We start from the raw sequence: 16,549 nt of genomic DNA, 5'->3' as shown, positions 1-16,549 counted from the left end.
AGCGGAGACATCAAGAATCATTGAGGAATGCTGTGAATGCAGTGTGAAGATGTAACAGTTCTTAAGATAAAGTTCATAGTACATGTATAGTGGCCACTTTCTTGCCATAGTTCAAAGCCTATTAAAATGATAAAAGTCAGAAATGAGTGTAAGATGTGCACATATTATTCATGGGTGATGATGCACTTGGCCGATATTTACAGCAGGTATCTATAGAATTTGGAATTAGAATTTGAACAATAAGCAGTTACACAGTCTGTTTAATGTGGCCTGGAGGGTGGTATGTTGGTTAGGCACTGTCAATAGACTGTAGTTAACAAGCACATCAGAGTCAGGATTTGATATATATATGATTCATATATGAACTTTTCCTATTGAGTTTGACAGCTAACAGAACATAAGCAAAATCATTAACATGAAGATGAAGAAATAATGTCTCTAGGCCTCTGAGGATGTCCCTGACCTCTGACAGGCCAGCCTTTGCCACTGTCCTGTCCTAGCATAATGGTGCCCGGCACTTTAGATATCTATTGTTTCTGGCCAGCAGCAGAGCACAGTGACAGAAGAGGACCTTCCATCTCAGCAGTAATGACATCATCAACAATGACAGATTTATTCAAAAGAAAGAAACAATATGCAGTAACAGGGTAGCGCACCTACATTCATATAACAGTGGTTTTCCTCCAGAATAACTGCAAGAGAATATACAGAATTAACATCAACACCTAAATTCCGACTTGCTATGAGCTAAAAAATTATCCTGTCATCACAGCTGTCAGTCAAATATCACATTGAAGACAGTCTTGTTTAATGGACAAATGTAAGTGTAGGTTAAGTGTGTACAAAAACGACACGATAGCTGTTTTGACTAAGCTGGTATGCAGCACTGTCATACTATGGAACACTTGTGTTACTGGGCTGTTTTGTGTGATGTGGACCTAGCTGAGCCTTAAAGAGAATTACAAATAATTGAATTTCCTAAATTAAAATGTTTGAAATAGTATTTATGTTAACTCCTATCCTATCTAAATGCTTGACCTATACATATGCAGATGGTTAAGGGATTGTATAGAAGTTAGTTATGTACTAGGGGGGAAATTAGAACTGATCAAACTGGGGAGATTTCAATCTTTTCCATTCTATGTCCTTGATCAAGGTGGTCGAGCAGGGAAATTGCTTAGCCTACAGTTTTATTACCATCTGGGGGCGACAGCAAGTACAACACCTTATGTTGCTAACAGCATGCTTTACGTCGATTTTAAACCCTGTGCCGGAGAGATTATGCTGAATATTCAGTTTGCGATCGACAGACACTCGACTTCCTGCGAAGCATTTAGGAGGTCATACTGTGTCCGAGTCTCCCTCTCTCTCTCTAAGAACGCGATTGGACAGACATCATGAATGACGGTAACTCCTGCTCTGAAAACACGATGGAGACCCACAACACACCCAGTCTTATCATGTTGTATGTTTTTGGGTGATTCTAGCGGGCTCCACTGTGAGGAAACTTCGGTGGCCCTACTTTGCGATTGGGGAGAAGTAGATATTCCTCCGCTGCAAGACCCGGATGGAGGTGTCATGGCCGCCGTCTTTAAGCTTTCATACAGGAGAGGGCAGGAAAGCGAGTGATCAAACTGTTTCCTGCTAGAGCTTTCTTTGCATGTTGTCAGACATTAATAACCGTGGGCCCCAACTTACACGAAGTTCGCCGTAAGTAAAAATTCGTTTCTAATAACTTCGGTCGTCTTGGCGTGTGGAGCGTTAGAACGTATTTGGTTCCACAAGAACTGCTTATTAAAGTGCACACACAGCCAGATTGTCGCCCAAGTAGCTCGCATGTTTTCCACACATCATTGAAACATACAGGAAACATTGCCGTGGGTTTTTCTCCTTTTCGCCTGAATTGATGGGTTCCTTGTCTTTGCTAAACTTCTGTGGATATTGTCAGGCAACAAAGTACGAATAAATGACAGATGTTTGTTGTGTGGAATCTTGACCGACATTGATAGAGATGACATGTTGCAAATAGTCTTGTGTTGTCTCTGAGTACGAAGTAGTGAATCGATGCAACTTCATCTCTGTAATTATATCCCACCAGAGATGGCATTGGCCTGGAATAGCTACCTGTCTGCACCGCAGGTGTACCATAATACATCCCGAATTTCCTAAATAATAGTAAGAGTTAGGTATCTTAATGCATTGAGTCTGATTCGGGAAAGCTGTATTTGTTTTTTTTTGTTTTGCTGCTTGAGTACAACGACTCAAATGGAACTACACTAAAAGACTCACAACATTGTGGCAGCCATTTTTCATCCAACATGGCTTCCTCTGTCCCTGTTGACAGCTGACATGTTGTAAATTGATGCTAATGTACATTAATATTAACATTGCAGACATCTTGCTCTGACCCTGGAATCAGAATGCCAGAGCGTCATGTTTTAAAAAGATGGAGAATCTGTTGGGTGCATTTATTGAATCGAGCTGTAGACAAATTTTGCAAAATCACACCAGCTAATTTTGGAGTTGTATCGAATGTCTAATAGGAAATGCTGACATGTTTTTAACAAGATTTTTTTTAAAAGAATGACTGTTGTGACACAATGGTTTTTATATGAATATAGACTGAATGAGGGGTGTGTTATATGTATTTTATTTTGATTTAATTTGATACAAACATGCATGGGTATACATACATATCCAATTCATCTAACTATATCACTATATGTATATATACACCTATAGACATACAGTATGTGTATATACATGTAGTCAGGTGTGTGTATATATACATATACAGCTGTATGCACATGCATACGTGTGTATGTATGACATGTATATGACATGCCTATCTATCTATCTATCTATCTATCTATCTATCTATCTATCTATCTATCTATCTATCTATACACGTGCATATATATATATGCATGTGTGTATGTATCTTTGTTAGGAAAGCATGGCATATCAGCAATTGCATCTGTCATACCAATGAGAAGAACTGAGCCAATACTCAATACCAATATTATTTTTCTCCTTCTCTTTGTGGGGGAGGGGGGGGCGGCACGCAGTGTTTGTTTACGCATGTAAGGCCGCCAGTGTTGCCAGATTGGCAACTTTTTTGCAAAAACCCCATGCCTTTTCAGATCATTTTGTTGTTTTCCCATAAGCAACTAGCGACAAGTCTAGTGACACTTTCTGGTGTTGTTGGACGTTTCTGGTATTTAGGAGACTCTGACGTATCATTCTGCGCTTACTGTCCTCAATGAGCTGCGGGTGCTGCCGTGAGCTCCTCCCCTGTCCCAAAGCCCTCGCAGGCTGTCAGGCTCCCAGTAGCCTCACGCAGCAGTCCCCGTTACAGTCAGGAGAGAGCAGACCCACTCCACTTTGTCCGTATGCAAAATCACAGCTGATCTGCCACTGGCTTTTAGAGTGCATCAATGTAAACACAGCTAACGGTAATTTTAAAGAGAAATATCATCCCAACCAGTAACACATAGCTAGACCAAGGAATACTGAAGCAGGTTAACCATTTTAAATGCCTCAGTTAATGGATGACATTAGCTGGAGTTGTGAAACAGATTTCAGATGTAGAGCAGCAACGCAAGAACACCGTGTATGAAAATGATAAGTATATTTACTAAGAAGAAAATAGCAATCAGCATCAGTATGAGGATCCTCAGCTCAGATGTGATTTTGCAGACACATGCTGCATATATCTTCCATGGACAGAATAAACAGTGGTGGCATTTTTAACAGAAATTGTATGCAATTAAACAAAATTGCGAAACAGCCATCTGCATTACTTGGACACATAAAGAAAGAGACCCTGGAATGTATAGAGGCCAAGACAGACAGAGCTCGAAAATGACAGATGGACTGATTTCATGGCTGGACATGGAACGGGCAACAGTCACAATTCAGAATGCAAAACTTCATTCTGAATGATTGCCTGTGTTGTATGGCTTAGTAATCATAATTGATTGAGTCACCAATTGGTTAGTTGATCAATAAATGAAAACTGTCACACTGAAATTAGTCACTGCATTTGATTCACACAACCTCTACTCAATTTGTGAACTTTTAAAGTCACTTTTTTGTCCCTTTTAATAGATTATTTGTGTTTACATTAGTTATCAGTCCCTCTAGAAAAATGCAAAGTTTTATGTGATTGTGATTGATTGCAACAATCTTTGGTTGTGTGGCACGTTTTCTCTTTAAAAAAAAAAAAAAAGTGATGTCCAGGCAGGGTATTAGTGAAATTAAACTGTGCTTCATTTTTTACAAAAAAAAGATCAACACTGATTACATCTGCTAAAAAAAAGTGTTTCCCACAGTGTAAAATAATGAGCAAAAACAAAATGAAGCACTTTACTTTAAATTTCTTTCTTCTTCAGCAGCCTGTCGCTTATTTTGGTTCAAAAATGATGCGGGGGAAATGTGGTAACACAGCTGATTATTATCTCTCATTTCTCTTGTTTACATACTGTATAAGAACTGGTGCAATTGTGTGCCTGTTTACATTACATGGCCATGCTTAGTTATGTGTAGCCATCGGTGCTTTCTTATTGATCTCCTGTTTACCTTGTGGGACTGTAGTGGCGTATAGTTGGAGTGTTACACTGTCTGTGTTAGAAGTTGTCATCTGTAGAAGTTAGCAGCTACAGAAGTTGTAATTTTGTGTTATACCCTGTATAGCAAAGCAAATTAACATAATCCCTCTGGTGTATGAAGTTGTTCTGTTGAAGATGCAACAGGGAGACCTAATTATTTCAGAGCAAGGTGTGTTTTCCTGTGATGTGAAGATGTTTCATTTTGGACCTCAAAATGTTCCCAATGTATATTGAAATGGTTGCTCCACTGTGAAGTCTGCTTGCAACGTTTTTCAAGGATATATGGGGCTTTTTTCAATGTAAATGCATGGGCTTCGAATTAATGCAGCCACAGCGTATTTCAAGCATTTTGAAGGGAACCCGGCTATTTGCAGGGTGTTTGGTTGATAAAGCATTGAACTATGAATAAATGATCACATAATCATGTTTTTTTTTTCTAGAGGGACTGAATCGCATGTTCATAATGAATGAATTTCAATTTTTTGTTAGCTCTGACTTTAAATAGACCTTGTAAAAAAGTTGCTAAAAATGTGAAGATGAAAGTTGACTTTTCTCTTTCTTCCAGAACAGTGGCTACACAATATTCCCCTCTTCCAAAATGGCTTGATTCCTTGTTGGAGTTACAATGTTGAGAACAGGTATTTTATTTATTCAAATTCAATCCTAAAGTTAATAGCATTTCAATTTGAAAAATGTGCACTGCGGTAACAAATCTATTAATTTTCTTACAGTTTATCATGTCACTTGGCATAAATGTATTTACATTAGTTTACAATTGATATTAGATACACTATTTGATGAGTTTTGAGTTTGCTCACTGCGCTCTTTGACAAAGCCACATTTTATGGGGCGACACAGTTGACACTGCGAGTAACACAGCGACACATAATCATTTTAACATTTCTCTGTCATGCCAGACGTGCAAAAACACAGTTGACATTGACATTTGGATTATGTGCAATATAACAAGTACTCTTAAGACTTTATTATTATTGTTTATTTTTTGCCTATTTTTGACCTTTTTTTCCCCAAAAGTGACTGAGATGAAAAAGGCTAAACAGGAATGAACTCCAGAGGGCATTTAAGACTGGCCTCTTCTAAGTTCAAAGTTCAATAAGGATAAACCAAAGTAATATAAGACAGAAATAATTGGTGTGACAACTTCATTACTTTCATTTAATAAACTTTGAAGTTATTTAAATTGTTATAATCAAACACTGCATTCATGCTAATTAGAATGTGAAATGGTAAAAATAACTGTCAGGAATTTTGTTGTGGTTTATCATTATACTGTTAATTGTCACATCCCTAATATTGCTTATAATACTTAACTATGGATGCAAGTCACAATATTTGGAGGAATTGCCTGCTTGGTAGAAGTCTGCGCATCCGTACTAGTTATAATGCACACAGCATGAGGAAAAGTAGCCACTAACTTTGTTTAATGCTGGAGGACTGCAGTTAAAAATGATCCTTTGGCCAACTGGCACATTTTATTAACATTTATGCTACCTCTTTCTTCCAGCATTATATTACAGAATAATGCATATGGGTTTTTCTCTTTCAGATACCTGAGGATACACAGCGATGGAAGAAAATCTGAAAGTACCTTACAGTTCTACACAAAAATGCAAATCAATAGACGATGAAACACGGAAGGTAAAAGAATTTGTGTACAAGCATTTAAGAGACATGACGGGTGGTTCATTCTTCAACAGTGAAGGCTCTTCCACAAACGGACTTGGAGGTTCTATCAAAAAAGAAAAGCTCTCTCTGAGTAAGACTCATTGTAAAATTCAACAGGGGGCAGTTTTTTCCGGAAAGATCCTGAGCTTTGAATGCTCAGTCTGTAAAGACAGCACAACGTATAGTCCCAATGATTTACTGAAGCATTTTCGAGCGGTTCACAAAGAAACCCTGCCAACATACCCATGTGACCTGTGCTGCTTCGTCACTCATGAGTTTCCTGCTCTCCAACGGCATCGCATTGAGCACAGAAATACCTTGGTCACCTGTGAACTCTGCAGTGATGGTGTTCAGTACTCTTTGCTTTTGCTTACCAGACACTACATCATGTGTCACAGTCAAAATGGGCAGTTCAACTGTGACTGGTGTGAGTTCATAACATTTGACGCTGGTACATTTGTCCAGCACATTCATCATCATAATGAAAGTCCGTGGAAGTGTTCAAAATGCAGACACATCAGCTTGAATGAAAATGACTACAAGAAGCATGTGAAAGCACACTTGGGTTCGTTCCCATTCACCTGCGAAATCTGTGGGTATGGAACAACCACCAGTGAGTATCTGGCAAACCACTTGGCAGCTGTTCATAAGGACGAAGCTGAGAAGATGAACGGATGGATTGAGACAGAAGACAGTAGCACCCACGTTGCTCCTTCTGCAGGCGCAGAGGTTTTGCTGAACAGCGACTCACAGGACATTCAGAAGCTATCAAGAGTGAACCATGTCGCTGGGAGTTTGTCCAATCAAAGTTTCAGGCTGACCACACCAGAATTATCCATGGAGGAGACGTATCACTTAATGGATACTACAGTAGCAAAAAGGGAGAGTAAAACGTGGACCAAAGGCTCTCACAACACAGACCTGACAGTTTTGCAGGATTTTGATGGCTTGGCAGCCTTTGACGTTTCCGGGAAATCCAACAGCAATGGGCTGACTGTTCTCATGGTTCGAAATAAAATATCTCTGCCCCCAAACTGCACAACCAAAGTGGTGGGATTTAAGATGGTTGATGGCAAAAAACATCTCGTTCTCAAAGTGATACCCGCAGGAAAGCAATTGTCTTCCACTCACAACCACCCCTCACCTGAAAGTGTGTGCTCCTCGGCACCTCCTCAGGTTGATAACAGCACGGTTGGTAATGAAAATGGGGAGTGTGCCGGCTGTAAGAAATCAATATCAGATTCATTTATAGATTCACCCAAACCAATGTCCTGCATGCAGACTAATCCAGATGAGATTGTGGCAGTAAAAGTTAAGATTGAGGAGGAAGAAACCTCCGTGTGTAACCTTGATACAAGCTCTCAAACAGATGTAGAGAGTGACACGAGTCCTCTATTACAGCAATGCTGTTTAGATGCATCCTGTTCTAGTTCAGATAATTGTAATCATGTGATTCTTCAGAGTAAAGAAGCAACCGGTTTTGACAGTAGTATTTTCTCTCCATCAGTTTACTCTGGTGCAACTGGCCAAAGTGGTTTAACTGTCAGTTATATTTCAAATGTATCGTCACATTCAGTAGTTGCTCAGGAAACTGTGCCTTCCGGACAAGTTGCAAACTGCAGGGCTGCAGATGAGTTTCCAGTAACTGCTCCAGCCGATCAAATCAATGAGTTCCAATCTTTGAGTAGCATTAAAGACAATTTTGAGCCCCTTTCAGGAAAAGACAAACTTGGTGGGATTCACATTGAGATTGAACACAAAAATGAACATGACAGTGCTGGAAGAAACTCTCAAAGTCAAGAAGTATTTACATTTCACAACTATTTTAAAGAAAAATTAAATCCATCACCTAACACTGTCCCAAATTGTAGCACTATCTACAAAGATTCCCTCAGAAAAGAAAGAATAGAGGGCGTACCTGTGGGGTCTGCAATGGTAGAGCCTCTAGATACATTCCCTCAAAGTCTAGATGAAGAAGCACTGGACCAAGATCAGCAGGACTTTGACAAATTGTCAGAAAGTGATGATATAATTGACAAATGTGTAGTTGAGGACTCTTCTGGGGAGGATGGAAGCCTCGAATCTATTTTTCAAGACTTTAATATAATTAAAATTGAGGAGGACATTGTTCCTATATCTCCAGAACAATCGGGAGCCAAGAATTATTCATCCCCGCTGGATAGTTTAGACAAGAAACCTTCAGATGCTGTAATTAACCAGGAGCCAGATACAGCAAATGTTCACTATTCAAGCGCAAGTAGTGATTTGTTGGACCAGACAAAAGAAAGTTGCCAAATTTCCCCTTCACCAGAGAAGAAGCAACCAGTTTTACCAAGCACAACTGAGGTTAAATCTGTCATGCCAGTGCAGGCCAAAGACCATCCAGGGTTCAAACTGATAACCAGCTCTACTCCTCAAATCAATGTGTCTTATTTTCAGACAGCTCAAGAAAAATCATGTAATCAAGGTTGTGCAAATCTAAATCCTATCAGCAGGAGGTTACATGTACCTGCACAAAAGACAATGGCTGAAAACAAGACACTGCTTGCTGTCCAATCAAGTGATTGCCAAAATTCCAATAATTTCTTAATCAACCATTTAGGTTTAAAGAGTCCTTTAATCCTATCACAGTCACTACATAGAACATCCACAAAGAAAAACAAAACACAACCAACATGTTATCTACTTCAAAGGCCTTTACCACCTAATGAGAGTTCTAGTACTTCCAGCGTCAAATTAGCTGGAACACAACTCCAGTTGAACTCGAGACCAGTTCTGGCGATGTCCGTTAGCTCTGCAAACAAACTCGGCGCCTTGCAGCCTGGCCAGCAGGCATTCCTTCTCAGATACATCTCTCCAACCAAATCAGGACTTCTTTTGAATAACCAAGACGGAAAGCTTCAAACTCATGGTAGCGAAACAGGTGACGGTATTGGAAACAAAGTCATATTCAAAATCGTCACTCCCACCACTAGTCTAACCAATAGCACTTGCACGTCAAACACGCAGCCTTTGTTTATGCCAGCTAGTCCTCCAACCCAGTGTTTCCTGGTGTCGTCTAACAAAAATCCCACTGAAGCCTGTAGCGGAATGAAGAAACTGATCGCCTTGCAAAGTACAACTCACAAAGCTGTCAAAGAAACTCTCCTTTCTCACGCTCGGATTGATGTGAGCGCACCACTATACGACATAGCTGAACCTGTCCTTGCTCCAAGGCCAATTCGGCCTCCAAGCCAAAGAAAAAGGCGCAGGAAGCAGTTATTTGACGAACTTCCTGAACTGATGCACAAAGCTAGAAAACTCTCAAAGAAAACTGAGACTACCCTCTACTGGAAACCTGTGTCCAAAGAAGTGGAAAGGACTTTAAGGCTTGCTCCATTAAGTTGCTTGCAGCAGGTGAGATGTCCTCGGAGAAACCAGCCGGTTGTAGTGCTCAATCACCCAGATGCTGACATTCCTGAGGTCGCCAATATCATGAAGGTGGTTAACAGACACAAAGGTGCTGTTTCCAAGGTCGTCTTATCTCAGAAAACTCTCCAGGCACTCTCTGAAATGAGCTCTCCAGGGGACAAACCATTCACCAAAGGTATTTTGTCTCACAGGGACAGACCACGTCCAGTTCAGAGTTCTGTCCGTGAACAATTCCTCCTGAGACTGAAACTGAGGAAGAAAAGTAGGAAAAAGTATGAAGTTGTGAAAAGTTTGCCGGGTTCTTCACAGACTTCAGTTGCGTTTGATTGTTGGTTTTGCGGTAGACTTTTCAACAGCCAGGAAGATTGGATTGGCCATGGCCAACGCCATCTCATGGAAGCAACACGAGACTGGAACAAATTGTTTTAAAGGTTTCTGCAATGTTAAATAATTGGTTGTTTTTTCAAATTCTGGAAGAATAAAACAAGTTGTATACTGTAAATGACCATCCACTATTATGTTTTAATTGTAAATATGTTGTTAGTGTACCATAATTTACCATTTAGTGGTGTACTATATGGCAAATGTTGGTATGGTATGAGGTTGCAGCAGAGGTCACTGTAAATAGTAGAAATAGTAGTTCTTTAATTTCCGTAAGATGCAAAGGTGGTTTAATTTACTCAGGTAATTTTATTAAACCAATTCATTGTTTTCACAAATCTAAAAAGAATGTAAGGGATTTTTTTTCTTTAATCAGCTCATTTCAAAAAAGTTTTTTTTGTGTAACACAATGTCCAAAATATGGTTTCTGTAGGTTATTTGAACTGATCATATATTACATTGTTGTCAAGGTTAGTTCATAGTTTGCCCCCCCCTACTGTCTTTAGTCTGTATTAAAAATGTACAGTTTTATAAAATGCTTTTGCAGTAACACTTGTTATCTTGAATAGGGAATCCCTGCCGTTACTTGAGACATAGTTTGAAATATCTTTACCCTATGCAGTTTGGATGCAAATTATGTTTGTTACTTGTACTCATTTCAGAATTATTATTTTTTTGTACTTAACGTATCCGTCAGGGTGCTCTATTAAAGACGGACAGGAAATGCATTGGGCCATATTATTGAACTGGTACAATTGTCTTAGCAATGTCAAAACTTGCCTTCAACGACACTACTGTAAGGTAAAATACATATATGTGTGTATAAATGTATATATATACACACACTGTATGTGCGTATATATATTTACTAAGTTCAACATTTCCAAGATACTGTCTCTTCATTCATTGAAATGAACTTTTAATAACTCCAGAACTCAGTTGTTTAAAAGATATGCAATTTCAGCATGTGACTATGAAAAGAATAGCACTGCTTACATGGAAGAAATTACACTGAAGACCACAATTTAAACTTAAATGGGACGTTTAAACTGAAATAGGTTTAACAACATCTGACATTTAGCATTAAATAGACCAATTTTGAAACAGTGCTATATCGTATGAACGCCATAATGAAAACTGAAAATTTCCACCCTGGTATCACATTTTCTGAGCTTTTTAGACCAATTTTGTTATTTGCAGCTTGGTCAGTTTTGTCTTCAGTGACTGAAAAGCTGATCCGTTGTGTTGCTTGCACATTCTTCCAACAAAGCCTTTTCTTTTCCCTCTGGAAGTGCTCGGATTATATTTTAGCTAATTATTTGTCGGTACTGAGAAGTAATGTCCTGTGTGTCATGTAGGATTTAGCTTAATGCAAAGAAGGATTATGAAACAACCATACATAACTCTCCCTTCACTATCTTCCAAAGGTGTTCTTGTCCTTTTTCACACCTTTCTTGCAAGCTTATTGTTTTTTTTTTTTTACAAAGAAGACACTTTATTCTTATACAAATTTATATAAGGGCATTTATAGGCCGAGTCTGAGGGAATGACCTGGGTCACTGCGGTTTCTGAAGGGCCGCCACTGTGGATCAACCTAACCTCCATGCTTTTCTGCAACACTGCAGGTGTCTTAATGTGTTGTTTGAGCATTTTCCCATGTGGTAAATAAGTTGTGTTATTATTGCAGAATAAGACACCATTGGGTATTGAAGTCTGAATATAATATAATACTGGACAGAATAATGCTATAAAATGGGCTGCAACTAAAGATAAATGCATAATTGTTTTAATTGGTGCAGTTATCTTCCCCGATTAAATTGAGGTGAAGACCCAGCCATTTCACAAATCAAAGATTCCCTTAAAGGAAATGGCTGTATATGATTTTTTTATTTAATTATGGCAGAAATTCATTGGGATTTGGCCATGAGGTAAAATTATATACTCTTTACTATTTCAGTTCTGTTTAGATTTTAGTGAAATGTGCATATAGTAAGACTATGACAAAGTAAATCTAGTCAAATTTTATTTGGAAATGTCATTTATCTGTCCAAATCAATGGACAGTTTTTGAATCTGCAGCAGAGACCAATTAGAAATGCCAAGATGAACCATGTTTTACATAAGGTTGACTGGATAAGCGCATTATAGAATATTAGCTCATTAGTGCAAGGATAAGGAGAAGGTGCATTTGATGTGCCTGTTTCTGACCAGACCTGTCACGAAGACTCATATGGACCCAGCATCCTCAGCTAGTTGTTTTTTCTTTCACAGCGTGGGATCATGCAGCCAGAGATGCATTCAAGACATCACTGTTACCTTGTTTGAGACCATCTTGTGTTATACCCTGTTACACTCATCAGTGTGCTTCCTAAATAAACATGTTGAGAAGTTTAATATCAAGGATAGGTTCTTTTTTTTCTTTCTTTTTTTGTAGGAAGTCATAAGTTGACATAGGTCAGTCAATTTCATCATTTCCCTCTCTCTAGTACTCTGTTAAGTCTAAGCATTCTCACACAAAGTGCCTTGTGGTCAGCTGGTCAATGATGTGCTGTATATATGTATTTTTTTCACCATCATTACCTTTTTTTATTCAACCATATCGTTAATTGCAGCCTTGAATGACCTATTGATAACATGTGTATTGAACAAGTGTAGAGCATAAAATCAGCACGAGCCCATTGCCACACAGTATATCTCACTTTTCCAGTCAGTTAAATCTGAAGGATTACAATATGTTCCAGTTCTTTGAAGTCAAAGTGTGGATTTACTGCCAGTGGAGGAAGAGTGAGAATGCTGGAGCCTCTGCACCCACTGATGTCAGGCCCAGGTAAGGTTCATCCCGGATGTCTGTGGGAAGTGTGACGGACCCACCAGAGTGGCCTGGCTGGTGGTCCTGTCATACAAATATACCATCACAATTCAACTGGGTATAAAAATCAATATCATCCATCCATCCTCTACCGCTTATCCGGAGTCGGGTCGTGGGGGCAGCAGCCTAAGAAGAGAAGCCCAGTATTCCCTCTCCCCAGCTACTTCTTCCAGCTCATCCGGAGGGATCCCCAGGCGTTCCCAGACCAGTCGAGAGACATAGTCTCTCGAACGTGTCCTGGGTCTTCCCGGGGGTCTCCTACCGGAGGGACATGCCCTGAACACCTCACCAGGAAGGCGTCCAGGGGGCATCCTAACTAGATGCCCAAGCCACCTCATCTGGCTCCTCTCAACGCGGAGGAGCAGCAGCTCTACTCCGAGCTCCTCCCGGATGGCAGAGCTTCACACCCTATCTCTAAGGGAGAGCCCAGCCACCCTACGGAGGATGCTCATTTCGGCCGCTTGTACCCATGATCTTGTTCTTTCGGTCTTACCCAATGCTTACCCACCGTAGGTGAGGGTGGGAGGAACGAAGATCGACCGGTAAATCGAGAGTGCTCTCTTCTGGTGCAGAGTCCGCATTACTGCGGACGCCGCACCGATCGGCCTGTCAATCTCCTGTTCCATTCTTCCCTCACTCGTGAACAAGACCCCAAGGTATTTTAACTCCTCCACTTGGGGCAGGATCTCCTCCTTGACCCGGAGAAGGCACTCCACCTTTTTCTGGTTGAGAACCATGGCCTCAGATTTGGAGGTGCTGATTTTCATCCCAGCCGCTTCACATGCGGCGGCGAACCGATCCAGTGATAGTTGGAGGTCACGGGCCGATGATGCCAACAGGACCACATCATCTGCAAAAAGCAGAGACCCAATCCTGAGGTCACCAAACCGGACCCCCTCAACACCATGACTGCACCTAGAAATTCTGTCCATAAAAATTATGAACAGAATCGGTGACAAAGGGCAGCCCTGGCGGAGACCAACCCTCACTGGAAACGAGTTCGACTTACTGCCAGCAATGCGGACCAAACTCTGACACCGATCGTACAGGGAGCGGATGGCCCGTATCACCCGACACCCCATACTCTCAGAGGACCCCCACAGGACCCCCCGAGGGACACGGTCGAATGCCTTCTCCAAGTCCACAAAACACATGTGGACTGGTTGGGCAAACTCCCATGCACCCTCGAAGACCCTGCTGAGGGTGTAGGGAGCTGTTCCACACCCAGGACGAAAACCACATTGCTCCTCCTGAATCCGAGGTTCTATCCGGCGGACCCTCCTCTCCAGTACCCCTGAATAGACCTTACCAGGGAGGCTGAGGAGTGTGATCCCCCTATAGTTGGAACACACCCTCCGGTCCCCCTTCTTAAAAAGAGGGATTACCAGCCCGGTCTGCCAATCCAGCAGCACCGCCCCCGATGTCCACGCGATGTTGCAGAGTCGAGTCAACCATGACAGCCCTACAACATCCAGAGCCTTAAGGAACTCTGGGCGGATCTCATCCATCCCCGGGGTCTTGCCACTGAGGAGTTTTTTGACTACCTCGGCAACTTCAACGCCGGAGATATGAGAGCCTATCCCCAGGTCCCCAGGCCCTACTTCCTCACTGGAAGGCGTGCGTGTTGGTGGGATTGAGGAGGTCCTCGAAGTATTCCTTCCACCGATCCACAACATCCCGAGTTGAGGTCAGCAGCACACCATCACCACTATACACATCGCTGACAGTGCACTGCTTCCCCCACCTCAGACGCCTGATGGTGATCCAGAACCTTTTCGAGGCCGTCTGAAAGTCGTTCTCCATGGCCTCGCCGAACTCTTCCCACGCCCGGGTCTTTGCCTCGGCAACAGCCGTAGCTGCGCTCCGCTTGGCCTGCCGGTACCTATCTGCTGCTTCAGGAGTCCCACAGGCCAGTAAGGCCCGATACGACTCCTCCTTCAGCCTGACGGCATCCCTCGGGCAAAATCAATACCACAATTAATATTCAGGTTAGCAAAACAAAACTAAAGGAAAGACAGGAATCTATGCATGAACAGTGTCTTTACTAACTTGACTTGGTGTGATTCCTACACAAGAAATCCTATGTGCCTGCATGGTCTGGATTATGTTAATAAGTATTTTAGGGGTGTATTGGTGGATATAAGTCTAGAATAAGTATTTTGTAGTTTTTTTTAATTCAATCTACGCATGTGCTGGCAATAGTAATCGTTTTTTGGTCTCACAGCTCATAACCGCCGACCATGTCTTCATTGAATACGGGCAAATAACCTTACATCTGTACGAGGGCCCTTCATCCTCTCTGAGAAGCAGTCGAAGGAGGATGGCACCTGTTCTTTTGTGTTACATTATGCAAGATTGCTGAGAGGCTCGTGTGGAAGCTCCTGCAGATTCGTGGTATTGGCACTTCTCTCCACTGCAGGTTTGTTTTGTTTTCATTTTTATACTATTTTATTAAATTCCCTTAAGCACACCTTCCCCCCACATTAATGTGTAATGTTTAATTTCTTCTTCTCCACTGGGGCTTTGGTAGTTTCCACTACAGTCTTCTTGTTCTTACCGCATTGAAAATTAATTCTTTAGGATGAAATCTCACATTGGATTTAAAGCTCTCAATAGAGTCTGATTGTCCTATTAAAGGAGAGTCTAAAGGTCCTTCCAAAGGCCAAAGGCTACTGGGTGTGCACACTTAGGTGCCCACATGATCTTTGTTTGTTTTCAATTGATGACAATGTCATAGCTCACCTCCATACATCCATCCTTCCATTTTCTACAGCATGTCCAGATATGGTTGTTAGGGGCAGGAGCCTTAGCAGAGAAGCAATATTTTCCTCACCCTGACCACTTTGCTCTCCAGGGGGATCCCAAGTTGCCCCTAGGTCAGCCAGGAGACATAGTCGCTGTGGCGGGGCCTGGGTCTGCCACGGGACCTCCTTCCAGTGTGACATGCCTGGAAAAACTCACCAAGAATGTGTCCAGGAGGCATCCTAATCAGAGGCCAGATCCACCTCATCTGGCCCCTCTCAATACAGAGGAGCAGCGGCTCTGATCTGAGCCCCTCACAGATGACCAAACTTCTCATCATATCTATGAGGGAGAGCACAGACATCTGATAGAGGAAACTTATTTCAGATGCTTATATCGTTGAGCTGGTTCTTAAGGTTCCTACCTACAGCTCACGACCATAGGTGAGGGTCAGAATGTAGATTGACTGATACAACAAGAATCCCTTCGACTTTCAGCTCAGCTCCTTCTTTACCACAACATACTGATTCAAAGGTGGGGTTACCACTCCATTCATCTCTTGCTCCATCCTTCTCTCACACGTAGAACAAGATCCCATGATACTAAAACCCAGGATCTCATTCCCGAGTGCCTGCCACCCTTTTCCGGCTCAGGCCCTTGCTCTCAGATTTGGAGGTGAGGATTCTTATCCCATTGTGATTTCTCGTAGATCTTTAAGGTTCGTATGACTTATATTCTCAGAAAACAGGCTTGAAGAAAGTTACACTTAGGTTTTATTTTTGGTACTGTCACAGGGTGTTTACTGTATGTAAACACTCCCTTATTCTTACAAGTTGTCACATGATTTGAAA

General features: G+C 41.5%; 1 protein-coding gene across 6 annotated transcripts; it reads left to right on the top strand.

Annotated features, from left to right (window-relative positions):
• Positions 1-1,165: 1,165 nt before the first annotated feature.
• On the top strand, positions 1,166-13,020 carry LOC101063476 (zinc finger protein 518A). 6 transcript variants are annotated; one of them, XR_003889136.1, is made up of 5 exons: positions 1,166-1,407; positions 1,488-1,710; positions 5,176-5,248; positions 6,178-6,269; positions 12,359-13,020. XR_003889136.1 is itself a non-coding variant. In XM_011618042.2 (4 exons), exon 4 carries the CDS (start codon positions 6,198-6,200, stop codon positions 10,134-10,136), a length of 3,939 nt encoding a protein of 1,312 aa, XP_011616344.1. In that variant the 5' UTR covers positions 1,176-1,407; positions 1,488-1,710; positions 5,181-5,248; positions 6,178-6,197; the 3' UTR covers positions 10,137-10,816. The 6 variants fall into 6 exon arrangements, 5 of the variants coding, with proteins under 5 accessions (XP_011616344.1, XP_029695354.1, XP_011616346.1 ...); XM_011618042.2 differs by lacking the exon at positions 12,359-13,020 and having other exon boundaries at positions 1,176-1,407; positions 5,181-5,248; positions 6,178-10,816; XM_029839494.1 differs by lacking the exon at positions 12,359-13,020 and having other exon boundaries at positions 1,176-1,407; positions 6,178-10,816.
• Positions 13,021-16,549: the final 3,529 nt, after the last annotated feature.

Source organism: Takifugu rubripes, chromosome 1 (genome assembly GCF_901000725.2).
Source record: "Takifugu rubripes chromosome 1, fTakRub1.2, whole genome shotgun sequence".
Classification (NCBI taxonomy): domain Eukaryota; kingdom Metazoa; phylum Chordata; class Actinopteri; order Tetraodontiformes; family Tetraodontidae; genus Takifugu; species Takifugu rubripes.
The sequence above is the reverse complement of the archived record's forward strand: the minus strand, read 5'-3'. Positions and strand labels throughout refer to the sequence as shown.